Source organism: Sus scrofa, chromosome 14, assembly GCF_054392235.1.
Source record: "Sus scrofa isolate SSC_HxYL_T2T_F1_AM1 chromosome 14, Sscrofa_HxYL_maternal_Yorkshire_Landrace_v2.0, whole genome shotgun sequence".
In the NCBI taxonomy this organism is placed as follows: domain Eukaryota; kingdom Metazoa; phylum Chordata; class Mammalia; order Artiodactyla; family Suidae; genus Sus; species Sus scrofa.
The window spans coordinates 157,746,705-157,774,203 of NC_139396.1; the positions used below are offsets into that span (position 1 = coordinate 157,746,705).

Here is a 27,499-nt window from a genome sequence, read left to right on the forward strand (position 1 = left end):
TCGGGGACAGATTTCCAGACCCTCCCTTCAGGGTGGGCCCGGCACCTGCGCACGAGGCCCCGAAGGAGGCCCGCCCCGGCTCCGGGGCGCCTCGGGGACTGCTGCCACACTTCTCTTTCTGAAGGGAAGACAATCTCTCTGTATTTGAATTGCAACTGTCCACAGCTCACAGAGCAGGAACTTCAAGGTCCTTTTGTAACACGAACAAAACTCCTTCACACACAGCAAACTTTATTAGTGATTCCAGCTTATCAGTTTTCACAACGGGGTACACGTGCTTCTCCCCAGACACAGCTTTGCACTGACCACAGCGGAGGCTGTAGTGACAATACCCATCAGCCCAAGTGTCCAGCGCACTGTATTTGATCTCCTTCCTGCTGCCAGAGGAGCCCTGAGTGCCGGCCGAGGGTCCGAGTTGCCTCTGCGGAGGCAGGGCAGGTGCATGTGGGCCTGATGCTGGCCTCGGGTCCCCCTGCAGCTCCCCGGTGTCCGGGTGGCTCCCTCCGGGCGCGAGGCAGGGGTGAGGAGGTGACAGCTTCCTGGATCCCCCGCCGGAGGCCTGGCCCCACCCGGAGGCACCACACGTCGCCTGGGCCCCGGGGGAGCAGCAAGACCCAGGGCAGCTGGCTCAGCATCTGTGGGGCTGGAGCGCCGTCCTGATGCCGGCGGCCAGGGCTCGCGGCGTGGGGCTCTCCGCGGTGCAGCTCACGGGCAGGCCCTGCGCGGCCAGGGCGCGGGCCGTGGTGGGGCCGATGGCCACGAACTGCAGGGGGAGACAGGGGCCTCAGGGCAGGGGCAGGGGCAGGGGTGGGGAGCAGGAGGGCGAGGGGCCGGCCCACGTCCTCTCCGCTGCGACATCGCTCCTCCCGCGAGGGCTTAGAGATGCCGCAGGACCTCTGATGCACCCCTGGTCCTTTGCCTGCGAAAAGTCTTCCCCGCAGGACAGCCTCACTGTCAGCCTGAGCGAGAGCTCATAGCCCCGTGGCCTGGGTTGGGCGGGGACGGAGGCCTGGAAGCAGCACATGCCAAGGGTGGGGGCAGGTGGAGCACAGAACAAAGTCTAAAAGGGGCTCTGAGTGTGGCGGGGGCTGTGGCTGGCCCCCCACCCCCGGAAAGCAGAGCCGTGAAGCCCAGGGCCCAGAGCCAGGGGGTCAGGTTCAATCCCGGCTCCACAGGACAGTGGAGGTGCCGCCTTGGCAGTACCGCCTGTGGGCGCGAGGAAGGAGGGCCACTGTCCCCAGAAGCTCAAGCTCCTGCAGTCTCCACCCTGCAGCCCACAAAGCAGCCCCTCCTCCAGAAACTCCCTGAGGAAGAAAACTTGAAGCTGGACCCCTACCCTACACACAAAAAATCAACTCAAAGTGGATCAAAGACTCACATGGAAGAGCTAAAAGTATGAAACCAGAAGAAAACAGAGTGAACCTTCACAACCTTGGATTAGGCAACGGTTTCTTAAGACACCCTATGAAAAGTACAAATAACAATAAAAAATAGGTAAGTTGGTCTTTATCAAAATTAAAAAAAAAACCTTTGTGCTTCAACGAATACCATCAAAAAAGTGAAAAGAGGGGAGTCCCTGTCGTGGCTCAGTGGTTAACGAATCTGACCAGGAACCATGAGGTTGCGGGTTCGATCCCTGACCTCGCTCTGTGGGTTAAGGATCTGGCATTGCTGTGAACTGTGGTGTAGGTTGCAGATGTGGCTCAGATCCCATGTGGCTGTGGCTGTGGTGTAGGCTGGTGGCTACAGCTCCAATTTGACCCCTAGCCTGGGATCCTCCATAGGCTGCAGGTGCAGCCCTAAAAAGACCAAAACAAACAAATAGACAAAACCGGCCAACGCCCTGAAAAGATGCTCAGTGCCACTAGTCATGAGGGAAGTCCCAGCCAAACCCACGGTGAGAAATTACTTCCTGCCCACGAGAGCGCCTGTGATCACAAAGACAAAAAATAACAAGTGTCGGCGAGGAGGCGGAGGAATTCGAATCCCCGTTCCTGCTGCTGGGAATGCAACACGGTACAGCTACTTCAGCAAACAGCTGGTAATGCTTCCAAAAGTGAACATTAATGTATGATCTAGCAATTCCACTCCTAGGGATGTATTCAAGAGAAATGAAAACGTATGTCCACACACACACAAAAAAACTGTATCGACGCTCATTCAGCAATACTCATGACAGCTCAAAAGCGGACGTGACCCAAACACCTATCAGCTGATGAATGGGCAGTAGAAGGTGGTGTATTCGGAGAACGGACCATCATCTGGATACAGAGAAATGAAGTACAGACCCAAGACAGCACGGGAGGCCTTGAAACCATTAGGCTCCGTGAAAAAGCCGTCGCAAAAGACGACGTGCGATGACTCCCTTTATGTGAAAAGTCCAGGACAGGTAAATGTTCTGGATAAAAACCGGTGAGCTCCACACATTAAAAGGTACATATCTGATTCATAAGCAGTGAGTTTTGGTGCTCTCTTGCCGTGCAGCAGGCGAAGGATCTGGCATTGTCACTGCAGCAGCTCGGGTTGCGGCTGTGGTGTGGGTTTGATCCCCGGCCTGAGAGCTTCCACATACTGTGGGCCCAGCCACACAAAACAAAAATAAAAACGTGAATTTAATGATATGCAAATTATATCTAAATAAAGCAGTCATTGTTGTTGTTTTTGGCTGCACCCTCAGCATGTGGAAGTTCCTGGGCCAGGGGCTGAACCTGCGTCACAGCAGCGACCTGAGCCACTGCAGTGACAACTGGGGATCCTTAACCTGCTGCGCCACAAGGGAACACCAATAAAGCTTTAAAAAAAAATTAAAAAGAAAACAAACACCTCCCTGAGGGTGGGAACTAGCAAGCAGCAAACATAATTTCAGCAGAAGCAGTTTGGTGACAAGACGACTTTTCCCCCTGACCTTTCAGTCCCCCTGAAACCGTGTGGTCACAGGAGAGAGAGCAGGCGGAGACGCTGCTGTGGGACTCACCCCGGGGCCCACAGCGGCGCCTGCAGGGCTGGTCCCGGGCTGCAGAGGGCGCCCTGCAGCAGTGCCGCCCACCCCCTCATGGGCTGGAGGCCCAGCGCCAACGACCATCCGACCACCCGGGCGGTCCCTGAGCACCGCCTGGGAGTGAGGGTGCCAGCCGGGTGCAGGGGGCTGGCACTGTCCATAAAAGTGAGGCCGTCCTGACCCTCCAGGTGTGCCAGGAAAGGCCAGGACCTTGGCTCCTGGCTGCATGAGTGCCCGTAGTGCTGGTGGCCTGTCCTGGGGGCCTCTGGTCACAGCCTCCCTTGAGCCTGTTAAATGCATCCCCATTACAGACACCTGCAGACCCCTAACAAATACAGTCCCCCCAAAAGTGCAAAGGAAAACCTTTTTAATTAAGACCTGAAGATCTTTGTACAACTATAAATGTAATAAAATGCACTGAGTTAAAAAAAAAAAAAGACATGAAAAGGGGAAATGCTTTTACAATAGACAACTCAAGACAGTGAGAGCAGAGGGGAAGGGGCTAATACGGTGCCAGGCCCCAGGCTAAGGACTTTATCTTGAATTCTTTCATCTAATCCCGAGACTAACGATCAGAGAAGACCATACATCTGTCTGTAAAGGCCGCAAGCGATAATCACCCTCATGCTACAGGCTCAGAGAGGTTAGGTAACCGGTCCAGAAGCACCAGCCAGGAAGTGGCACTGCGGAGTTGTAAGCACAGGGCCCGGGACTCCTAAAGCCCTGCCTTTTCTCCAGAGCTGCAGCAGGGCATCTGTGAGGTCAGGCTGCTTTAACGTCACGTGGAAGTGCCAGGATAATTAGTAAAAGTTTTTTAAAAAAAGTATCTGAAAAGATCAAAAATCCACTGAATACTTCACCTTAATCTGGTCAATGCTGTCACCAGATAATTCCTGAATATGCTTGAGACTGTACGACAGGCCAGAGGGGCTGAAAAACGTGATGCTGGCTGGAATGCCCTGCGCGGAGAGAGGCCAAGATGAAGCCCTCGCCTTGGGGCCGAGGGGAGAGACGCTTCCCGCAGCCCCGGCACCCCTGGAGCCCCAGGCAGCCCCCGCGCATTCGTGACAGGAGGGTCCCCGCGGACGGCACCCTGGGCTCCACCGAGGCCAGGTTCAGGTGAGGGGACTATTCAGAAAGGGGTGTGATGGGAGAGGCTGGTGCTGCTCCTTGGTGGCTCTGCCTGGTCAGAGGACACGGGCACTGTGGCCCCGGCACCCAGCCCAGCAGACAACGCCTCGAGCTTCAGTGGCCAAAGTGGCCCCGATCAAGTGAGGCAGCAGCAAGCCAGCTCCCTGCCGCTCTCCACCCCTTCTGGAAAGAGAGCAGACAGCACACAGACGGCCGCCTGGCCCTTCTGCTTTGGTTTCTGCCAACAGGGCCTCCAGGACCTGCAAGGCTTTCGGAAGCCTGTCCTGGGCGAGGAGGGAGAGGCATCCTCTGAACACAGATGCAGAAAATTCCTTCCACTCAATCAAGAGCCATGCGCTCCTCTGCCTGCAGCCCCCAAAGGTCCCCAAGTCCAATCCCGACTCCTCCTTGGCCTGGAGGCCTTCCCAGCCTCCGCCGCTGCCCCTGCAGGTCCACCAGTGCCCACACCTGAGCAACATCAAGGTCACCACTCATGCCAGGCTTTCTTTGTCTCAGATGCTGTACATTATCTCCTAAATCCAGATCAAAACTTTCCTAGATAAGCCAGGTCTATTCCTAGTTCCCAAGAGAGAGGCGAAGCCTCCTAAAGATGGGGGCACAGCAGAGCCCACAGTGGAAGCCTTGCCCTCGGCCCAGCCACCCCCACCCGGGCACCCAGCTCACCCTGGCTCGCCCCAAACTCCACGCACCTGCTGGGAATAGTAGCTGTTGAGGTTCCCCTGGATCCCGGGGTGCGGAATCGTCTGGTAGACAGTTATGCTCTCCATGGGGACCCCTGGACACAAGCAAAACCAGTACACAGACTTTACCAAGCTGGGCACATACCACGGGGCACAGCCAGTGAGGATCCTGGTGCCACACAACCCTCCTGGAACGAGCTGCCGGGACCGGGCAGGTGTGGGCTTAGTGCCAGCAGATGCAGCTGGCCCTCAGCCTGCTCGGCACCATGGGTGCTCACACGTAGAGGAGGCTGAGATGGCAGAGGGTGAGTGAGGCTGAGATGGCAGAGGGTGGTGAGGGTGTGGAAACCTCGTTCCCATCGTGTGGGCTGCCCACAGGACTGGCCCAGGGCTGCACCACGGGTGATGTCTATGGCATCCCCCCCGTAGGGCAAAAGGCTTGAGGCCGAGTTTTGAGGGAGTTTTACCGGCCTGGGGGCTGGAGTGGACAGCTCAGAGGTCTCTGGGGCCTGGGCACCTTGGGATGGAGCCCGGGGGCTGGAGCGAGGCTCAAGAGGCTGAGCCGGAGGATGCTGCGTGAATGATATGCACGGCCAGCTCCCTCCTCAGGTTGGCTTCTGCGTGTGCCCGCCTGGGGGCAGGGGTCACAGCAACACCACAGCCCCCTCCTCCTGGCAAAGGCTCCGTGGCAACCCTCTATGTGCTCCCATGAGAGCGGACTGGGTGGAGGGGAACAGACCTGAAGCAGGGAAGGTAGAACGCACCCCACACCTAACATGAGGCTGTCCAACCAGGCCTGCTCGCCCTTGGGGTCTCCAAGGCCGACACTTCACCCAGAAGGCTCTGGATGGACCCCAGAGAGTGGGGGTGGGGCAGTGCCCTCTGCATCCAGTCACCTTTGTCCTTGAGCATACGTGGCAGGGTTTCTCGTTTGAGGTTTCCGCAGGGAAAGAGAAGAGGCAGAGCTGACGACTCCCCTGCAAATAAATCAGAGACTTTGCAGAACTTCGTCGAAAGTCAGGAGGCACATGTGCCTGCGGGTGAGGGAGCGGCAGCCCCGGGCCCTGCCCTGCGTGCCAGGCAAACTAACATCCACACGAGCCGGACGCTGTCACCCCTGCTCCCTAGTGCCCTCCCATCCTGGTGGCTCCAGTGACCAGAGTCAGTCTAGAGGACAGGCCTGTGCTGGCCCTGGAGCAACAGTGTCTTCCTCTGAGGAGCCCCGGATGGAGGGAGAGAGGGGGCCGGAGCCCAGGAGGAGGCAGGAAGCAGCATGAGGGTGTCTGTGGCCCATCTCATCACCGTGTGAACTGACAGCATCTCCGAAAACAGCATCGCTCGACCACCCAGCTCTTCCTCTTTGCCATAAGATTATTTATGGAAAATAAAGTAATTAAAAAAAAAATCCTTTTTGGGATGAGCTTACTACCTGCAGATTTTAACCCCAATAGGCCAGAGCTAAACAGGCCGACCTGACAGCTGGTTGACTGCTCAGAGGCCAGAGGTGAGGTGCCCCCAGGATGATGGGGGGCACCAGGCACCCGGCAGGAGTCTAACCCGACATGCAGCAATGCACCACGGGGCTCCCTCAGCAGGAAGGGGGCCTGGGCTGCGGGCTGAGCACAGCAGCTGTGGAAAATCCGGTGTTATGCAGCTGGGGTGGGGGCTCCGTAAACAGTAGCTGTGGGTAATTAGATGACAAGACTGAGTCTTTAACTGTCATTTTCCTCGAAGAGGTGTGCGTGACTGTAAAACTCTAATAACTGCCACGTCAGCGACGGCTGCCCTTCTCAGGCCTGCGGGCAGGGGGCGCTGAGCGGCCGGGGAGCAGCAGGAGGAGGCCGACTTGGGAGATGCAGGTGCGCCCGGCCCGCTGTGAGCTGGAGACGCAGCCTGGGCTGCTGACCTGAGCTGGAGACCTGGCCCAGCCCTCTGAGCTCAGTGACTTTGGACAAGTCACCCTCTTCTATCAGCAGAAGTGAGTCAAATGGTCGCCCGGCACCTGGGCCCAGGACAACAATGTTACACAATCAGACAACTTGCAGGAAACGCCAGGGTGTGCGGGCCAGTGACTGCCCCCTGCCTCTTCTCACCACTCACCCATGTTCCTGCAGCGTCTCCAGGGCCAGTGTGGACGCTGCCGGCGGAGGGCCGTGGAGCAGGGCAGCTGTGGGCGGGCAGCTCCCTTCCCTCCGATCGGGGCCCCTGGCCCTGAGTGTGGTGGAGCCGCTTTCCAGTTAAAAAGGGCTCTTCTTCCTTAAGGGACTGTTTCTGAGACCCCCACAAAGGCGAGGTGGGAGGTGAGCCCTGACCCGGCGGCTCCCCGGGCCCCAGCCTGGTGGAAGCTGCAGCCAGGATGGGCGCACACAGCCTGGGCTGTCCCAGGGCGCCCCCGCCTGGCTTCCTGCTTCGGCTGCTGCTCCCACCCAGGCTGCAGCCAAGGTGCCGAGGGGCAGATGAGACCAGCTCCAGTGAGGCCGAGTCCTCCATCAAATGCAGAGCTCCAGGGACTCAGCAAAGAGGAATTATTCTCAAAGGAAAAGTGGGAAAAGCAGCGTGAACTGGAAACCGGGCAAGTCCCTCTGCCGTCCCCCGCCTGAGCTCCGGGGGGTCCTGGCCCCCAGGGAGGTGGACGATGCCTGACTCTTCCAGGACCAGCTCCCAGGGATCAACAGAAACAGACACGCTCGAGAACCTTCGGGCAGCAGCACTGGCTCCTGACAGGAAGGCCTCCTAAGACCTCCGAGACAAAGAAAGGCTGGTGGCACCTTGAGAAGAGACGGTCCCACAGAGCAGGCCACACACGGCACCACTCGCCACCGTCCTGGTCGCCGTGGAAGTGCCCAGCCAAGGTGCTTTCTCCCTGCCGACCCGGATGCCGCCACCCCAGGGGCGGAGCAGGCACACCTTGCCCGGGTCAGCCTCAGAGGAAGACCTCGGGGTCAGCAGCCGACCTGGCCACTCAGTAGGTTCTAGAGAGGGTCTGGGACCCGCAGCTGCGGGTCAGAGCCCAGCCCGCGTTTCGGATGGTCGAGGGCTGCTGTCCAGCTACGACACGTGAGGATGTGGCCCAGCAGGCAGCTCCACAGCCCCCGACCCGGAGCAGCAAGGCCCTGGTCTCCTGCCCGTGACAGAGGGCAGGCTGAGCCCACGTCATCTTTCCCGTGGGTGTGTGACGTCACGTGTCTATGGCCCTGACGTCAGGCCTATCGCTGTGTCTGTGGGGGAGGGGCCCACGTGACAAGGGCACACGTGTGTCCGCAGCTGGAGCAGACGCGTGGGGGGCCGATGGGACGACCCCGGAGGGGACCCCCTACGTGTACTCTCTCTCTCCCAGAGCTTGGCTCCAAAATTCTCAGCTCATGCATCGTGAGAAGCCTACAGTTTCACACCTAGTTTAAAGCTTAACCCCTATTTAAATATAAACAGGGAGTTCCCTGTTGTGACTCAATGGGTTACAATCCAACTAGGGTCCATGAGGCTGCTTGTTCGATCCCCTGGCCTCGCTCAGTGGGTGGAGGGTCCGGCGTTGCGGTGAGCTGTGGTGTAGGTCACAGATGTGGCTCGGATCCCGAGTTGCTGTGGCTGGGGTGTAGGCTGGGAGCTGTGGGTTCGATTTGGCCCCAAGCCTGGGAACTGCCATAGGCCACCCATGTAGCCCTAAAAAGACAAAACAAACAAACGTCCCTAGAAGCCCTGCCATTTTAAGAATCTGTCCATATGCTGTCCAACGAAGAGCTTCTGAGCAAGTGAGTCAGCTCTTGACGGGGGAGCAGGCTCTGGGGGAGGGAATTCAGAGAAGGAAGTGACTCCCACGAGGAAAGGGGGGGTGACAGACAGACGGACGGCGCCTAGCGACTCCGGCTGCCTCTGCTCCCCTTAGGACCCCTGCGGAGGGCTTGCCTCTGCGTTTTCTCTGACCCCTCTGAGTCACAGTGGAGTTGTCTCAGGTCCTTCCGTGTAGCGGGTGGAGGGCAGTGGCCTGAGTCTCAGACAAGCACAGACAGACAGACAAGGCGCACGTCCAGGAAGGGTGCACATGCTGCGCATCCACCGACACCAGCGGGGGCACCGAGGCGCCGGTTGTGAGACCGACCAACCAAAACGCACGGCTTCTCTTGGGGTGACCCTCCTCTACTTACGGGAACAAATGTATTCTGCAAGCTTTTCTGCGTTTCCACAGTTTTCTCCTTCAGGGTCCAGGCCAATTTTACTCACTGGAAAACAACACAAATACATTTCTTTACATGGTAATTCAAGTCTTTCTGTTCCTGTGTGTGTGTGTGTGTTGTGCAAACCCAAAGGCACGTGCCTTACAAATGACATGGACAATGTCTCCCCTGGGACGCCGTCAGGGAGCTGGGCTCCGGCCCCGCCCCCCGGACCTGCAGCTTTGGGGCGCTGTCAGTCTCTGCGTCCCCCCTTCTCCCCCAGCTCATGTGCAGGAAGGGAAGACACCAGCCAGACGGGGCTGTTTTCAGCATCATAGGAGATGAGGAGAGCACGCTGCCTGCCCTCAGGGAGGAAAGCAGAAAGGCTCTCATCAGCCAGGCAGGAGGCAGTGGGTGTTTGGGGTGTGCAACTTAACGCAGCATCAGAGGCCCCGTTTTGTTAGGGAGGTGACCCATGGAGACGGGGCTGGACCGAGGTCGGGGGGCGGGGGGGGGGGAGGAGGAGCAGTTTCTTCAAGATCTGCCGACAGGACGCCCAGCACCGAGGAGGCAGGTCACTTAGGGGAAGGGGAGAGAGCAGGCGGCAGACCCCCGAGCTCCCCGGAACGCTTCCAGACAGGGGAACACGTGGTCTCTCTGCAGAGGCCACTGACAAAGGACGGGCCCAGACCGGCTCAGTCTTAGTGAAACAAGCACGCGTTCCCGAACCCAAACAACGTGCTCGCGGGACTCCACACAGGCCAAGAACAACGCTGCACAGTGTGCACTTGTCTCCACAAGCATCAGTGCCGACAAAATTAAGGCCGCCGAGTCACAGCGTTTCTGGAGAAGCGCAAACATCTCTCCCGCTGGGCTTCCCCACGGAGCCCCCTCCTGTTCACGGGACCCTGTTTTCACGCCTGCTTTGAGAAACATTTCTCCTGTCCCCCTCTTTGCTTACAATGTCCACAGCTGCTGGGCAGCCAGGAGCTCCCGGGCTCAGTTGGACCGAGGGCGCCTGTGTGTTGTAAAGTGGCCCCAGTGGCCCCTGGCACCCACATCCCCGCGTCAAGCCCGCCTCTCGGGTGTGGTCTGGACTTACTGGCTCGATTCAAGGAAAAAGAGGGAATGTCACCTCCAAGGTTAGGTTGTCAAGACTGTGCTCCCGTCCTGGGTGCTGGCTCTGGGCTTGTCCCACAAGCGGGGAGGCCAGCTGCCATGTCGGGAGAAGCCCTGCAGAGACACCCACGTGCGTGAGCTGGGCAGTGGTCCCTGTGCAGGATCTCGGAAGCAGGCCCTCCCCCAGCCAAGCCCTGAAGTATCTACAGCTCAGGGAGAGACCCCGAGCCAGAAGGACCAACCAAGCCAGCGTGGACCCACAGAAACGGTGAGATAGTCCATGCTTGTTTCTAGCTGCTAAGTTTGGGGGTTCTTTGTTCCGCAGCAAAGACTAGCACACGGGGCCTGGTCTCCTCCAGCGGCTGGTGCTCGACCTCCTCTAGCTCTCCAAGCCCTCACTGAGACTCAGGTGAACAGAAACCTCGGGGCCTCATCAATGCCTCTTCCCTTTAGCCACGGAAGGCGGCTCCTTCGGCGCATCACCTTTCCAGAAAGGTGAACTAAAACAGAACGTTCGGAGGTCGGGTGATGGAACTTCGTGTTGAAGATAGATGTGGTTTCTCCCTAGAGCTTTTTGAAAACTGCAAAGTCTCTAATTTCATCTCTCCTTTGAAATTAGGTTTCCAGTATTTAGAATATGTCCTTTTCCTTCCAACAGAACACAGAGGGAGCAGCTCGAGGCCAAGGCACGGCCCATCGAGGCCAAAGCTTTGCACCTGTGCTATAGTCGACGTCGGCCCACGCTCAGTGGCTTCAAGAATCAGACAGATTTCTCATCAACGTGTCACCCGTTTCTTTCTTCTAGTTCTTATGTGACAGAACAGTGGGAGCAAAATGCAGAGCGAGGCCACTGAAATCAAGCTGCAAGTCATAGGATAGCTTGAAATTACTTATCGGAAGGATGTGGGAGAGTGCGAATCTGGAGTATAAAATCAAAATAGGAAAATGTACAAAACCACTCTATTTGGTAGCTGAATTTTTGGCATATAAGTCAGAAATTGCCTATGTTATTTTCTTTTCTCTTCTATCTCAGGAAAAAAAAAAAAAAGAAATAATGAAAGAAAGTGCAAGCCAATTTTTTTTTTTTTTGTCTTTTTGCCATTTCTTGGGCCACTCCCGCAGCATATGGAGGTTCCCAGGCTAGGGGTCGAATCAGATCTGTAACCGCCAGCCTACACCACAGCCACAGCAATGCAAGATCTGAGCCGCGTCTGCAACCTACACCACAGCTCACGGCAATGCTGGATCCTTAACCCACTGAGCAAGGCCAGGGATCGAACCCTCAAATTCATGGTTCCTAGTCAGATTTGTTAACCACTGAGCCACGACGGGAACTCCAGCAATTTTTAACTTATGGGGGCGGGGGAGGGAATAGTGGAGGTGGCATCCTGGGCAGCTGGAAGGTGCCAGCTGAGGTGCTGACCTGGCAGAGTCCCGCCTCATGGAGGAGCTGGATACACGTCACCTCTCTTAGTCCAGCAGCTTCCAACTCTCTCTTCCCAACCTCGTTTCTCTGGAAAGTGTGCTTTTAATTCTCAAACTTTTTTTCACTCATACTGTACCTTCTCCCAATATTTTAAAATTCCTTTGGACAAACTGAACTGTATTGAACCAGAGTTACAGGTGCGTTCACTCGCAATTACTAAGCGTTAAGTATTTGAAAATGTCCATTTTTAATGATTCCCTGTTTTCATTTTGTGCTTTAAAAATAATACGTAAATTCCAAACTTACCTGGGAAAATATGGAAAATATTTTAAAAATAAAAACCAATTACAATACCACTACTGGGGAGTAACTAACTTTACCATCTGGTGATTTTCCTTTTAGGTTGCTTTAAATTAGAGTAAAGGTATACAACATAAAATAAAATTCTTCTTTGTCTTTTTAGGGCTGCACCTGAGACACATGAGGTTCCCAGGCTAGGGGTCCAATCCGGGCTGCAGCTGCCAGCCCACATCACAACCACAGCCACGGCAACTCGGGATCTGAGCCGTGTCTGCAAACTACACCACAGCTCACAGCAATGCCAGATCCTTAACCCACTGAGCAAAGCCAGGGATTGAACCGACATCCTCACGGATACTAGTTGGGTTTGTTACTGTTGAGCCACAATGGGAACTCCTTAGCAAAACTTTTCAATACATGCTGACCAAGTATTTCTCAAAAGATGTGAATCAGTTTTCAATGCCATTTAGCAATATTTGAATATATTTGTTTCACTGCACCCTTATCAGCAGCATTACATAGTTACTTGATTACTTCTTATAAATTTAGTAAGGAGAAAATCATGATTTAAACTGAATTAAATTTTTTTTTTTTTAGGGTTGCACCTGCGGCATATGGAGGCTCCCAGGCTAGGGGTCTAATCAGAGCTACAGCTGCCAGCCTACAACACAGCCACAGCCACAGCCACATGGGATCCAAGCCGCATCTGTGACCTACACCACAGCTCACAGCCATGCCACTGAGCGAAGCCAGAGATCGAACCTGCAACCTCAAGGTTCCTAGCTGGATTTGTTTCTGCTGCACCACAATGGCAACTCCTTCTTCTTAAAAAAATGAACAAAGCTAAGTCACGGTGGGATGAAGCCCCCGTCCTTCTCTGCTGTGCTCTCCTCGCCCGTCACACTGCGGTGCTCTCATCACCCAGTGTGTGGCTTTCCTGTACCCACCAGTTCTCCAGCTCTCAGCTGGGTGTCCCACAGTTTAACTCCGTCCCGACACTCTGCCAGGAGGTGGCCTCAAATTCTGAGGATGACTGGCTCAGACCCACAAAAGTCCCTGCTTCAGACCCACGTCATCCCCTGTGCTTCTGAGGTCGGCTCTAAGCGGAGGTTCTTACGACCTGCTCCGCAGGTCAGGTCACTTGCTGGCACAACTCACAGAGCTCAGGGAAGTGGGTTACTACCGGCTGCGGATTTATTACAAGGGCTATTTCAAAGGATGGTGCCCGGGACGGGTGTCGGGGTCGGGCCCTGAGCATCCGTGCCGCTCCTGGCTCCGGCCTCCCTGCCAGCTCTGCTCTGTGTTACTGTCTTGTGGATTTTTACAGCGACGTCATCGCCTGTGCACGATGGAAGAAATCGCCGGTCCCTGGGGAGGAATTCAACCTCCAGCCCGTCTTCTCCCTGGCAGTGGGGGCAGGAGGCAGGGGCTGAAGGCTCTCGCCCTCTTCACAGGACTCGTTCTCTGGGCATCCAGCCCGATTTAAGCGGCTTTCCCAAAGTCACCCATTAACATGGACTCAGGTGGAGTTGAAAGAGGTTTGCTATAAAAGGCATCTTTATCTTTCTTTTTTTTCCTTTGCTTCTTAGGGCGGCACCCACAGCATACGGAAGTTCCCAGGCCAGGGGTCCCATCGGACTACAGCTGCCAGCCTACACCACAGCCACAGCAACTCAGGATCCGAGCAGCTGAGCAGCATCCGCGACCCACACCACCGCTTAAGGCAACTGCGCCAGATCCTTAAGCCACCAAGTGAGGCCACGGATCGAGCCCGCAACCTCATGGTTTCTAGTTGGATTCGTTTCTGCTGAGCTGTGACAGGAACTCCAGCTTTATCTTTCCTAACACCTAGGGAATTCCAAGGGTTTTAGGAGGTCTGTGCCAGGAACAGAGATGAAGCCCAAACGCGTCTACTTCTCATTAGAATCACAACACCACAGTCACGCTCTGGGGTTGGAGTCGTACCTCGACTACTTACCTAGAGAAGCAGTAGCATTTCCCACCACATACACTGACTTCGAATTCCATTTTTCTTTCAGAGACGTTTCCCAGGCTGCAAAACATGAAATTCTGTGTGAGTTGCAAATACCAAAGTGGCCATTTAGACTGCTGCCCAAGGCTGTTTGTTCCTCCTAAAAACCCTGTGAGCAAGGCAAACTGTTAATAAGCAGATATCAAGAACGTCTCCAAACAAAATCCATTTCATACCGTTCACCTTCTCCAAATTTTTAAACACGGCTTGGACAAATGTTTTGGCATCCCAGACTTGAAACAGCAAATCATTTCCATAGCAGCATTTTTAATGTGTACCTTAGAAAACAGACAACTTGAAGCACTAATTTGCATGTGATATTAAAATGTAAAAATCTACACTTTTAAAGAAAATATCACCAGTCATGAAACAGAGGCAACGAAAATGTCTAATAAAGCGACAGGACTGGGTCTATTTGGGAGGTAAATCTGAAAGCCGTCAAGAAACCATCATTTCGGATGAGAAGGCGGGTTCATCCACTAGGTCAAAGTAGAGAGAAATACTTTCAGGTTCATAAACAAACGCGATCTAACAGAGAAGAAAGGACATCCTTAAACACGGATGAAAGAACTACCAAGAGAAGATGGACTGGGTGAACGTGTGACGAGGCCACGGGGCCTTCGACATCCTTTGAGGAGGGAAAGAAAAACCAGCTCTTTCCTCAAATCTGAGGATGAACACAACTTTCCCTTAAATTCAAGTGTTACTCCATGCTTTACATTCCGAGGGGAAATTCCCTTTTTTAAAAAAAATTTTATGGCCGCGCCCACAGCATATGAAGTTCCCTGGGCCAGGGATCGAATCCAAGCCGCAGCTGCAGCAATGCCAGATCCTTGAACCCACTGTGCCAGGCTGGGCATCAAGCCTGCACCTCCACAGCGACCCAAGCTCTTGCAGTCAGGTCCTTCAGCCACTGCACCACAGCGAGAACTCTGGAAATGGCCTTCTAAATACCTATAAAGGATTGAGTTTCCCCTTCTTTCTTTTCCTACTCCACAAATGTAAATACTACTTATTTAAAAATTATCTAGAGCATGTGAACCAACCATTCTCTAAGCCTCACAGCTCACACTGGCTGGAGCAAGGCTGAGATGGAATCAGAAAGCCAGACTTCCGAGCCAGCTCTGCCCTCTGACCTGAGTTTGTTCCTGGCAAGTCAGCGAACCCACCTGTCTGTTTCCCCAGCGAGATAACTGGGATTGGGGAGTTCCTGCTGTGGCTCAGCGGGTTATGAACCCCATTAGTATCCACGAGGATGTGGCTTCGATCCCTGGCTTCACTCAATGGGTTAAGGACCCGGTGTTGCCGTGAGCTGTGGTGTAGGTCGCAGACACGGCTCAGACCCTTCGTTGCTGGTCTGGCCTGACTGGTTCCATGGCCTTTGACCAGTGCTGACCCTCCCAGGCGTCAGCTGTCTTATCTGCAGATGGGGGCCATGGGAGGTGTGCCTCTGGCTGGTCTAGGACTAGACGAGATCCTGGGTATAAAGTTAACACAGAACTAGTATCCAGCAGGCACTCTATAAATGTTAGCTCAAAGTTGTTTGATAGAACAGACGAAGCTTGCTGCCCGTCTAAAAAGCCAGGCTCTGGGAGTTCCCGTCGTGGTGCAGCGGAAACAAATCCAACTAGGAACCGTGAGGTTGAGGGTTTGATCCCTGGCCTTGCTCCATGGGTTAAGGATCTGGTGTTGCTGTGAGCTGTGGTGTAGGTCGAAGATGCGGCTTGGATCCCGATTGCTGTGGCTGTGGTGTAGGCCGCCAGCTGTAGCTCCAATTAGACCCCTAGCCTGGGAACATCCATATGCCATGGGTGTGGCCCTAAAAAGCAAAAAAAAAAAAAAAAAAAAAAAAGCCAGGCTCTGATGGAGCGGGAAGGAGGCAGGAAGAGGCTCTGAGAGGGCATTACATCATCAAGTGCCCGGCCGGCTCAGGCCGTGCTCTCATGTCCTGCTGAGTCTCCCCATCCTCGGAGGAAAGAGAGCGATGCTGATACAGCGTGAGGGGAGCTACAACCACCTGGCAGGTGGATATTCAGACCCCTCTCGGCAGCATCTGGCTGGGTCTTCGGGAGGCAGCACTGCCTCTGGCTCCTCTGTGACAGGGCACCACGAAGAGCTCCCTCCCATCAGGAGCTAACAGGTTAGATGCCATTCTGCGTGGGACACCAAGAAACCGCTTAAGAAGGAATTTCATCTTCTGTTCCCTCCAAAGGGGACACAAACACGAAGTCATTTGGCACCTGCTTCTTGAGCTAAAAGTCACTGCACCTGTTCAAGCCTGAAGCCCAGCTATTTCTGGACTCCTGGATCACCAACGGGAGAAATGAGAGTAAAGGAAAGTCCAAGTGGATTCACAGCAGACTCGCCCTTACCTTCAGTTTTATTGGCCTTCTCCAAACATAGCTTCACCGCTTCCACTGCTCTGGGGCTGGTAAAAATGAGGCCCCCGTAACCTTCAGGATGAGACAGCTGCACACCAGACAACAGCAAAGGCATTTTATGTGCTGGCCAAGTTCCACATCTCCCAGAATTCTAAACGCTTCACAAGAGTAGTAGGCAAACTAATTTTATCCATCCATCCATCCATCCACCCATCCATTCATTCGAAACATGAGAGCTTACTATGTGCCTGGACTGTTCCAGGCCTTTTAAGATGTGAATGCACAGTATTTCCCTCAAGCGGTTCACAGTCTCAGGGAAAAACACGCCAATGCAATGCAGGGTGGCACGTGCAGTGGAGCAGAGGGGGTAATGTGACTCACCCTGGGCTTCGCTGGGGTGCAGGCAGGACAGGAGACCTGACCTGCATCTGTAATAAAACTGGAATATTCAAGGAGCGCTATCCACGCTGAAGCCCTGGTTTTCAAGGATAAAAATGGTGATAGGATCTACTGAACGTGTATTCCGAGGCGGGCACTGGGCTGTTTTACACATAGTCCTGCATCTGTGCGATGGGTGGACGTGTTTGCATCACGCAGATCAGGACCCAGAGGCTTTGAGGGGATGAGGAAGGAGCCGTGGTGAGCGGCAGAGCCAGGACTCGAGCCCGCGCTCTCCCGCTGCGTAGAGGAGCTTCACAGAGGGAGTGCAGGAAAGCCAGGTGGCTGGTGGTACAGACTCGGGCCTTTTTCTGACAGTGAGGTCCTAGCAATGACCTCCAGTGATGAGCTCCAGTTTCCCATTAAAGCTGCTGATGGAAGAGCTTGCCAGGGTGGATTCTCCCATCATGCAAACTCAGGGTACGGAACATAAAGATGCCAAAGCAAAGCTGGTCCAGTAAATTGATGAATAATTCAACATGCAGCTCAAATCAAAGAGAGGAAACAGAGAGAGAGGCTTTCCAGAGAGAGTGACAGGTGGGTTTTGATGTGCAGAACACGAGGGGTGGGCCTGGGGCTCACAGCACCCAGGGGGGCCCAGTGGGCAGGGCTGGGCACAGTCCCACGAAGCCACCACAGCTCCTTGGCCCACGTGTCCACACAGAGCCCCAGCGAGGTGCCCAGTGACGGGGTGCAGGTTGCTGGTGGCCGCTGGGCACTGAATCTTTAATCAAAAACATTCAGAAGGCTTTCCTGGGACCGTCTCCCCCCACGGCTACCAGCCCAATGCCTGGCAGCAGCTCCAACTCTCCCTCTTATATCTGCTCATCAGCCAAGCTGCCCAACCTGGGAGAGAGCACCTGTTCACTTGGCAGCTTTGCTGAGGCTGGGGTGTGGACCGAATGAGACGACGGTGAAGGGTCCCAGTGTGGCGGGAGCAGCGCAGGCTCTCCTGAGCCTCCTCCTCACAGGCCCCGCCTCCAGGTCAGGGTCAGGGTGGGGGCTGGGGGCTTACTGGAGGGGCTGCGGCTGGTGCTGTCCTTGTTTTAAGTTCAGTAGTGAAATGGGGGCTGGGAAGCAAGCTCGGGTGGGCAAGGATCCTACAGAAACCAAAGGGGTCTCATTCCAAACCAATGGCACTCAGACACGGACCAACCTTACCTTCTCCGAGAAACTGGGAAGAGACAGAAACTCAAAGGACAGAACAGGGATCAAAGTGGCTTCAAGCCCATACAGTCCTAATTCCTGCAAACGAAGGAATACAGTTCTGAGTTGGCCAGGGCTGACTGGAAATTAAGGAAAAGGTCCCATTTTGCAGCTTATTTGGGGTCCATTCCTCGGGGCTCTCCCCTGGCTCCTTAACAAGGCGGCACTGTGCTTCCCGGGACCAGGAGGGACCAGGAGCCGCAGGCACTTACCCTGATGTAGGGGTCCTGGCCGCGGTCGTCGTCCTCCTTAGGGTCTTTCAGTAAAAGGACCTTCATTGTTGCTGGGCCGTCCTTATAGGGCACTGGGACAGAGCGGGAAACGCATCGTCATCAGCCGGCAAAGACTCCTCCCAAGCAGTGTCTGCCGGACGGCGCTTCGGAGCAGGTAATCAGCCGCTGGCTGATGGGCCGTCCCTTGCACACGATGACTTAGCATGAGTGGTTTGTTCCTTCTGAAGACCTGGTCACCGATAAGGCCAAGGGACAGCATGCTGGCACTTGATAGCACTCGGCAAGGCACTTGATAGCACTCGGATATTTAAGGCTCACAGGGGACAGGTGATGCCAATTCTGGGTTGTATCAATAAGCAGCAGAGAAATGGCTATCTGATATTTTAGGGAAATAAGTAAGTACTCCCATTTCAAGATAAACACACTCGGTTGCTCATAAGCTCCTTAGGAAATAATATCATCATCTCCTCTCTTTCTCAAATGATGTTTTGCAAACGTGGTCGAGTATTCATGACCTAATCTTTCAAAAGTTGTCTAACAACCTGGAAAACAGTTTGTTGATATATATCAAAAGGCTTAGGTGGTTCATATCCTTTCTTCCCATAATTTCTAGGAGTCAATTGTAAGGCCAAACTCACGAACGTGTGTACGAAGAGGACCGTGAGGCTGTTCCCGCTGGTAGATTTTTAAAACTTTACAATTGACCTGTAACACTGCGTAAGTTTAAGGCGGGCAGTGCGGCTTGATATATTTATATACTGCAATATAATTACCGCTGTAGCGCCAGCTAACCTCTACCCCCCCACATAGCTGTCATTTCCTCTTCGTGGTGAGAGCAATTAAGATCTAGTCTCCTAGCAACCCTGAAGTTTGTAACGCAGTACCGTGGGCTCTGGTGCCCTAGATCCCCAGAACATATTTATCTCCCAGTTGCAAGTTTGTATCCTGGTATTCTTTTTTTTTGTCTTTTAGGGCCGCACTTTCAGCATACGGAGGTTCCCAGGCTAGGGCCTAAGCCAGAGACATAGCAATGTGGGATCCAAGCCACGTCTTCGACCTACACCACAGCTCATGACAATGTTGGATCCTTAACCCATTGAGCGAGACCGGGATCGAACTTGCATCCTCATGGATGCTAGTTGGGTTCGTTAACCCCTGAGCCACAATGGGAATGCCCCTGGTATTCTTACTGCAAATAATTAGAAACAACGTTAATATCCAACAATGAGAGAGTGGCTAAATAAATCACAGTATAGTCATATGAAATCATTAAAATATTCATAAGCAATTACATGGATTATTTCATCACAAAATAATGTGAAGTGTATAAAAGCAGCCTTCAGAACTGCATATAAGTAGTGGGATTTTAGATTTTATATATGAAAGAACATCTTTGACGGCAGGGTAGGGTGACTGTTTTCTTCTCTTCCTCTTCCTGTATTACCCCAAAACTGTTTACAATTAACATTAGCTATCTTTTGTGCTGGGGGGGGGAGCACATTATAACCCTCCCCAAAGTCTCAAAACAAATGCTGCTGAAGACCTACAGAATCAGCTCTGCTGGAAACCCAGATTATACCCCAGAAGCAGCATTACACCACCAGTTAGTCACCTAATAAACATTACTCGGGGGGTCATCATAGTCAAACAGGGCATTCGGTGTGGAGCAGAAATGTGTTGTCTCGGGCAACCATTACTTATAAATTACCACGGAGCATATTTCTGGAACATTATAATATCTATGGCAGATCTTAGAAAAATCTGGTTCCCAGTGAACTGCTTGGTATCTAAGCAACCAAAGCTGGCTGAACAAATAATAATTATGAAACCAAGTTCAATTACCGCCGCTTCCAAGCTGTGAGCGGGAGAGTGGGAGTCTGGGGAAGGGGCAGGAGCGCCATTTCCATCACTTCCTGGACTTACTCAGAATGTGTTTTCCGGAGACATTAAAAATCTCCCTTTCGGTCATGGTCCTTCTTTTTCTTTTTATTTGGCCAGGCCCGCAGCAGGCGGAAGTCCTAGGCCAGGGATCGAACCCACACCACAGCACGGACAACGCAACGTCCTTAACCACTAGGCCACCGGGGACCTCTAGCGATGGTCCCTCTTCTGTGTCACCTCGGGGCGGCTGTTTTCCCCGTTTATTCGCAAATGCCAAGCGAGGGGCTGCTGGGCAGGTACGGGGGAGCTGTGACAAGGTCTGTCATCAGCTGGCTTTCAGCAAGAGCGGGCCCGGGGTAGCTGGGGAGGCCCGACTCCCCTGAGGAAGAAGAGACTCCGCCTGTGGCCACGGCCACCGCTCCCACCCGAGCCTGCCCCTCCTGTTGGCTTGCACTGTGGGCACAGACCTGCCCTGCCCATCCCCAGGGCTGCACGGGGCCATTCCTCACAGTGGGTCCCCTGATTGTACCCCCTCCTGTTTTGCTTCTCTGTTGAACCCTGGCTGATACACCTGCCAACGTGGGGGTTCCAGGAGCCTGATTCGTCACTGGGTGGCAGGTAAAACTTGGCGTTTTCTGCTAAGCATCACTCCTTCCGGGGCACATATAGCAGGCGGCTAGTGTGGGGGTTACAAAGTGGGAGCAAAATGCCGTGAAGCAGGCATCCTGGGGCCACAGACCCCACTCGGCCGGCCACGTCCCTGCCGTGGTCCCAGGCTCCAGGAGGCAGATCCCCAAGTTTCCAAAGGATCTGTTCATACTGCTTTCACACACCGGGAGCCAGTCTTGCACAGGAGCCTCTGCACAGCGGGCTCAGGCAGGGAGGCCTGGGATCCCCCTCAGGGAAACGGGTGGGCATCGCCTGCCAGAGGAGGTCAAGCATCACCTCGTGCCATCAGGTGACTCGGGGGCCGGTTACCCTCTACGAAGGGGAACCTGAAATCTGAGCTGCGCTCTGAATGACAGCAGCACAGGACTAAGGGCCCAGGGACCGGGTTCTGGTCTCAGCTCTATTGTCCATGACACGATCTTGTTTTCTCATTGGTTAAGTGAGAAGAACGTCTGCCCTACCAAGGTCACTGGGTGACTCAGGGGAGATGACAATGACAGCTACCCAGTTATGAGCCCTTACACGCCAGAGACTGTTCTAGAAGCTTTACCTGCATTGTGGCTCAGGGGTAATGAACCCAACTAGTAACCATGAGGATATGGGTTCAATCCCTGGCCTTGCTCAGTTGTCAAGAGCTCTGGCGCTGCCGTGAGTGTGGTGTAGGTCACAGACACAGCTCCAATTCAACCCCCAGCCCGGGAACTTCCATATGCTGCACATGTGGCCCTTAATTTTTAAAAAAAATAAGTTCTGAGGTTTATTCCATTTTATGGATGAGGAGACTAAGGCATTCAGGGGACAAAATTCATCTGAAGTCCCCAAAACTCATCCGATAAGAGGCAGGGCGGGGGCTCAGGGGTGGGTGGCAGCCCCACTGCTTGCTGTGCTCTTACCCCTCAGGCTGCAGCTTCTCCTGCGCTTTGCACACCGACTGTTTGGGAAGACAGAGAGGCAGAAAGAAAGTGCAGAGTGCTTAGTTTAATAATGCAAAGCAATCCACCCTCTACAAACAGAGCAAGTATTTCTTCTGGGCGCTACTCTGTGGTTCTCTCAGGGAACAGAACCGACGCCTTCTGGGTGATAACTTTAAGGAATTCCACGAGACGGGCTGCAGACTTGACAACTACAATCGAACTACCACCCTCACCCTCCTCTGCTGTTGCTCGTTGTATCTCTGGCGTAAAATTAAGCGGACGCTGCGGATGATCCTTTGTCAGGGCTCTGCTCGATCGAGTTCGCGGAGAAAGAGATGAAGAGTCCAGTGTGAAAGTCATGGGGACACGTTAGCACTGTTCTTAGTAATTTAAAATGTAAAGTTGGAAGAGTTGAGAGAATTGATCCCACCCCCCCCACCCTGATAATTGACGGGTACCAGTCACCACACTAGTGGGCATGTCCAGCCCAGGGCAGAGTCTGAAGGCTCAGAGAAAGGCCTATAGACACCTTCTCAAAGGGCAGTGGGGGCGGGGGGTGGCTCCCAAAAGGTCCTGCAGAGCCTAAGGGTCCACAGCAAAGGCCCAGGCACCGGGTGACAGAGACCGCCCCTGGCACCCCGAAGGCCTCAAGACCAAAGAAAGAGCCTGGTGTGTGACAGATGGGGGAGCTTACGTGTCTGAAGCAAGGTCCTGAAGCGACACCCCAGCACGTGCAGCAGATTGCGGGCAGGACACGGCAGCAGTCCTCGTTCCCAGGGGAAGAAGGAAGTGACCAGTTACGGGGAGAAGCAACAGCTATCAGTTGCTGTCCTCTTACCCCTCAGGCTTCAGCCTCTCCTGCGCTTTGCACACGGAGTGTTTGGGAAGACAGAGAGGCAGAAAGAAAGTGCAAGTGCTTTCTTTGCAGGTTGGCCCATGGGTTGCCAGGGAAACCAGCAGAGGGGCCGCCCCCATCGGCCCCTTTGATAAACTAGCATAGCGGAGGTAGTTCTGATCTACAGATTAGAGAGATCACTAGCTGGCGCCAGGGGCCAGTACATAGGCATTTACTGATTCGGCTCTGCGATTAGGAGGGAGCTTGCTCAGGTGAGTAGGGTCAGGGGGAGGCAGGGTCTGGCCGAGCAGGGATGTGCAGAGAGCAAGAGCACGGCCATCTTGGTGGCCTGATCATACAGGTGACCACATAGCTCAGTCTGAGGCTGTCCCAACAGACAGCGGTCGCTCTGCTCTGTTGACAGCGCCCAGATGTACTCTCCAAAGTCTCCCATTTGGGGCAGTGAATCATGGGGTCATTCCTTATAATGGCTACGGATGCTCACAAATGCCTTATACAGCTTGACACAATGGAAAAAATGCAGGACTTGAAATGAGGAGACTCATTCCGGTCTGAGAAATGTGGGGGGCACGCACCAAGTGTTTGGCAGGTCTGAGAAAGAGAATGGCAGTTGGCCAGTGGGGCCAGGGTGCAGGGAGCGCCAAGGGGGGGAGCAGGTGGGGCCATGCAGGCCGTGGAAAGGACTGCCGATTACCTGGGGAGACACGATACACGAGAGGGTTCTGAGCACAGGTCTGACATGTTAGTCTAACAAGACCACTTGCAGGTGTGCGGGGAAAAGATGAAGGTAGAAGGAAGTGGGGAGGCGATGAGCAGTCTAGGCGAGCGGTGAGAAGGGTCTGGACCAGGAGGGTGGTTGATGTGGGGAGTGAGTGCCACGCGATGTGTTCCGGAGGTGTGGCCCACAGCATCCACTTGGACCGGACGCAGGGTAGAGAGAAAAAGGCATCACGAGGACCCCAAGTGGCAGGACGGGAGCACTGTGTCAGCACGTGGAGAAAGAGGGTAGGACGAGGTCCATTTGGGACAGACGCCACCTGAGCACACCTCTTCCCCCCCAGTGCGCCCCAGCCCCTGGGAGCACCGGCAGTGGGCTCACAGGTGTGCCTGGGGTCTTGAGCCTCTCAGCCCTGGGGACACCTGGGTAGGGCCCAGGGCAGCCAGAACCACGCTCCCATCCCCTCCACGCCCACCTGCCAGGGCCAACTCCCTCTAGCTGTAAACTGTAAATCCTCTTCTATCTACGGAAGGTGCTGTAGGACTATTATCATTTACCAGGTGTGCCACGGTGCTCAAACAAAGTTGAAGGGTACCGGGATCCGACATCCCAATGGAGAAAGCAGGCGGGAGACTGGTGCTCAGGGAGGGTATGAAATTAAAAGGACAGAGAGTCCTCAGTGTACAGGTGGCATTTAAGGTCCTGGGACCAGGTGAGATTATGGATAGAAAAAAAGAGGGGCCCAGGACAGAGCCCTAAAGCACTCAAGCCATGTCAGGTCAAGTTGGGTGCAGGGCAGAGGGGATCCCAGCACGAAGGAAAAGAGATGGAGTGGGCTGTGTCTCAGAACACCACTGACTAGGCAGGGGCCTAACCCACAGGCATTTATCTTCTCACAGTTCTGGAGGCCGGGTGCCAGGAGGGGGGGTTCCTGCTGAGGCCTCTCTTCCTGGCTTGCAGACGGCTGCCTTCTTGCTGCGTGCTCATGTGGCCTTTCCTCTGTGCTTACGCAGAGAGAGACCCCTGGAGTCTCTTCCTCTTCTTCTAAGGTCACCAGTCCCATAGGATTAGCCCACCCCCCTTCGGACCTCATTATATCTTTTAAAAATTATCGTTCTTTTTCGTATTCTTTTCCGTTATGGTCTATTACTGGATACTGAACACCATGCCCTGCGCTAGACAGCAGGGCCTTGTCCTTTATCCATCATAGTCGTCCGAGTTTGCCCCTGCTAATCCCCAACTCCCCATCCATCCATCCCCCGCCCCCGGCAACCACAATCCTACTCTGCTTGTCTGTGAGTCTGTTTCTGGTTCATAGATAAGTTCATTTGTGTCATATTTTAGATTCCACACATAAGTGACATCATACGGTATCTGTCTTTCTGACTTATTTCACTTAGTATGATAACCTCTAAGGACCTCATTTAATCTTTGTTACCTCTTTAAAGGCCCTACATCCAAACATAGTTACACTGGGGGTTAGGGCTTCGATACAGGGATTTCGGGGGGGGGCATAATTCAGGTCATAACAGAGTAAGATGCAGAATAAAGCGGATATAGAATATAGGGACAGTAACTGCAGGTGAGAGTACTGCTAGCAAGAAGTGCAGGAGAAATAAGTCCGAGACCGGCCAGGGAGGCAGTGCAGTCAAAAACAGCTCCAGAGACGTCCCCCTATTGCACCTGCACACATGAGAGGCCCCAGAGCCGGGGCAGGCGCTGAGAAGGGAGTTATGATTACTGGCCAGTCAGGGAAGAATGCCACGCGAGGCACTTGGGGAGCAAAGAGCACGGCACTTGGGCAGCGCCCAGGTTCCTGGAGTACCTCGCTCTACCTCATCCACCCTGTAGCAGCTCTGAAGGACAAGCGGGCCTCCTGGGCCAGAAAGCTGGCCCTCAACTTAGCAGGACAGGGGCTCTGCCATGCTGCTGCCTCCTCTTCATGATGCAGGGTATTGGGTGAGGGGGAAGGGACAGGTGAGCTTAGCGCCTGCCCTCTAGGAACTGTGAGGCTGCTGGGGGAGGAGGGACAGCCACAGGACTGTGAGCCCAGTGCTGGGAGGGCACTGCTCAAACCGCCAGGATTTGGAAAAAGGGCTTAAAAAGCGTGCCTCTGGCTCTGGGGCTCCTCTGACTGAGTCTGTCTTCAGCTGGGGGTAGATGATGATTTAGGGTGAAGTATGTATATTCCAGCCACTTTCCATACAAGATCTGTTGGGATTAACAAGTAAACGGGTTCAGCATGGGCTTCATGCTGAGTGTGTTGAAGGTGGGTAAAGCCAGCTAAGACGCTTTTCATTTACCAGAGCCTGGAGTGTTCCAGGGACGGGGGCCCAAGAAGGGGTTGAGAAAAAGTGAAGAAGCCCGTGTCGCTCTGGCCCACGTCCATCGTCACACAGAACTACTCTAGTTCAACAAGTTCAAGTACCAGTCGTCCAGTCACTTGCTAAGAAGGGCAGCCAGGGAAGTGGCAAGTCGGTGGACTTGGCCTCTGTCATGGATTGAACCTAAAAGGTATGTGTTGAAGTCTCTGAAACCCCAGAGCCTCCGAATGGGACCTTATTTGGAAATAGGGTCTTTGCAGATACAGTCAGGTTACAATGAGGTTATTGGAATGGGCCCCCATCCATTATGACCAGTGTCCTTATAAAAAGGGGACAACGTGGGCACACAGACACACACGGGGAAAACACGAGGTGAAGGTGAAGGCAGAGATGGGGGTGATGCTTCCACAAGCCAAGCAGCGGCCGGGAGACAGTCCTGGAGCAGATTCTCCCTCCAGCGGCCCGAGGAAGCCACCTGCTGAGTGTGCGGGGAGGAGGGGGGAGAGATTCTAGCCCCCTGATCTGTGAGACAACACATGGGGGTGGGACTCTGGCGCAGCTCCGGGAGGCAGCCTCGTTCAAACCGAAGCAGCAAGCGTGGAAATAACATCACGGCGACTCCCTTCTCCCTGCACCTTGTGCCCAAGCTGAAAGCGCCCTGCTGCCAACGAAAGAATGTGGCCTGCCCTCTGCCTCTACCACGACGAAGTCACCGGCCCCGCAGCCAGCACTCCCCGAAGGGAGTGCAGCGCGGAGATGAGGGATGAGGCCCTCTGCACGCAGGGAGGATCTGGAGCAGGACTTCAGAGAGATTTTTCCAGAAGATCTTATGAGCCCAAATCGTGCCTCTTCCCGCACCTAGAAAAGCACGAAAATCCTTAACGGAGACATCGCTCGCTCCTGATGACGAGCAGCGACCTTCTCCAGAGGTGTGCGCTCGACTGCCTGTCGCCCTGCACCCAAATCTTAGATACACTGACCTTCCCCGCCTCTTCGGAGCAGTTCCGCAGAGACCTGAGGGGCCGACTCCCGGGCTACAGCTCCCAGGAAGCCCCGACAGAGCAACGCACAGTTCTCCTATTGTCAGTTTTGTGGGCGGGGTTTTATTTACTTATTTTTCTCAGTTGACACCTGTTACCTGCATTACAGCAACAGGAGGAAGCCGGGAACAGGAAGAGAGAGGCGTGGAGGAGTGGAAGAAGCCTGTGCTAGAGGGGCTGAGGCCTGGGTTCCAAGCTGTGCTGTTCTTCTCCTGGTCTCAATTCCTGCATCTGCAAAATGGGCTGGGTCTGCCACACCACTGGCTTCTCCGAGGGACTTTCTTTCCCATGGTAGAGGCTCACTAAGAACTTGTTCAGTGTGGGAAAACAACCCTTGAGATTTACTCGGCAACCTTTGGAGCAGGTGGAAGGACCACTTTTCTTTAAAGAGAAAGGGAACTGACCTGCTTAAGGCCGCTTTGCTGGCAGGAAAGAGCCAGGCCTCAAATCCACGCTTTTGAACCACGTCCAGCTGCTCTGAACATCAGCAATAATGACAAATCACCCTTTGATCCAACGCTCACCCCGTGTCCTTTACAGGGCTAAGCATTTTACACGTAAGATCTTAATCCTCGTTTAAACCAGCAAGGAAGGAATTATTATTCCTTTTTTACCAAAGAGGAAACCAAAGCCCTGAAGGTTTGAATAACCCGCTCAAGGTCACACAGACCGTAAGTGGCTGCCAGAGGTGAAGTTAAGCTAGGTTCATTCTCCTAAACACTTGCTGCCAGCTCTCTGCTCCGTTAAGATAAATTCTGAGCTAAAGGTAGACTGGGGCAGCGGGTCACCAAGCTCATCTCTGACTGTGACGTTTCCTGGGGCCAGTACCATACTTTCTCGAATGACAAGACCACGTCTGCTACTTACTAGCATTGGCTACTCTAATTCCCACTCTGAGCATGAGCTCAGCACTGGGGACTAAGCCAAGGGCACAAAGTGAGGCTTCCCTACCCTTCTCTTATCAAAGCAATACATGCCTAT

The 27,499-nt window shown here is 54.1% G+C and overlaps 1 protein-coding gene across 50 annotated transcripts in view; it reads right to left on the reverse strand.

Moving 5' to 3' along the window:
* Positions 1-211: 211 nt before the first annotated feature.
* UROS (uroporphyrinogen III synthase) overlaps positions 212-27,499 on the reverse strand; it is a 29,432-nt gene continuing 2,144 nt past the window's right edge. For 2 of the 50 annotated variants that reach the window (XM_005671556.3, XM_084992714.1), the window contains 12 exons: positions 22,275-22,346; positions 21,814-21,887; positions 21,560-21,597; positions 18,096-18,187; positions 17,839-17,922; positions 16,231-16,327; positions 13,805-13,879; positions 8,973-9,047; positions 5,727-5,807; positions 4,840-4,925; positions 3,859-3,957; positions 215-763 (listed from right to left, as the gene is read on the reverse strand). In XM_005671556.3, the coding sequence (XP_005671613.1) occupies positions 629-763; positions 3,859-3,957; positions 4,840-4,925; positions 5,727-5,807; positions 8,973-9,047; positions 13,805-13,879; positions 16,231-16,327; positions 17,839-17,922; positions 18,096-18,161 (798 nt within the window). In that variant the 5' untranslated portion in view covers positions 18,162-18,187; positions 21,560-21,597; positions 21,814-21,887; positions 22,275-22,346 and the 3' untranslated portion in view covers positions 215-628. 50 annotated transcript variants of the gene reach the window in all.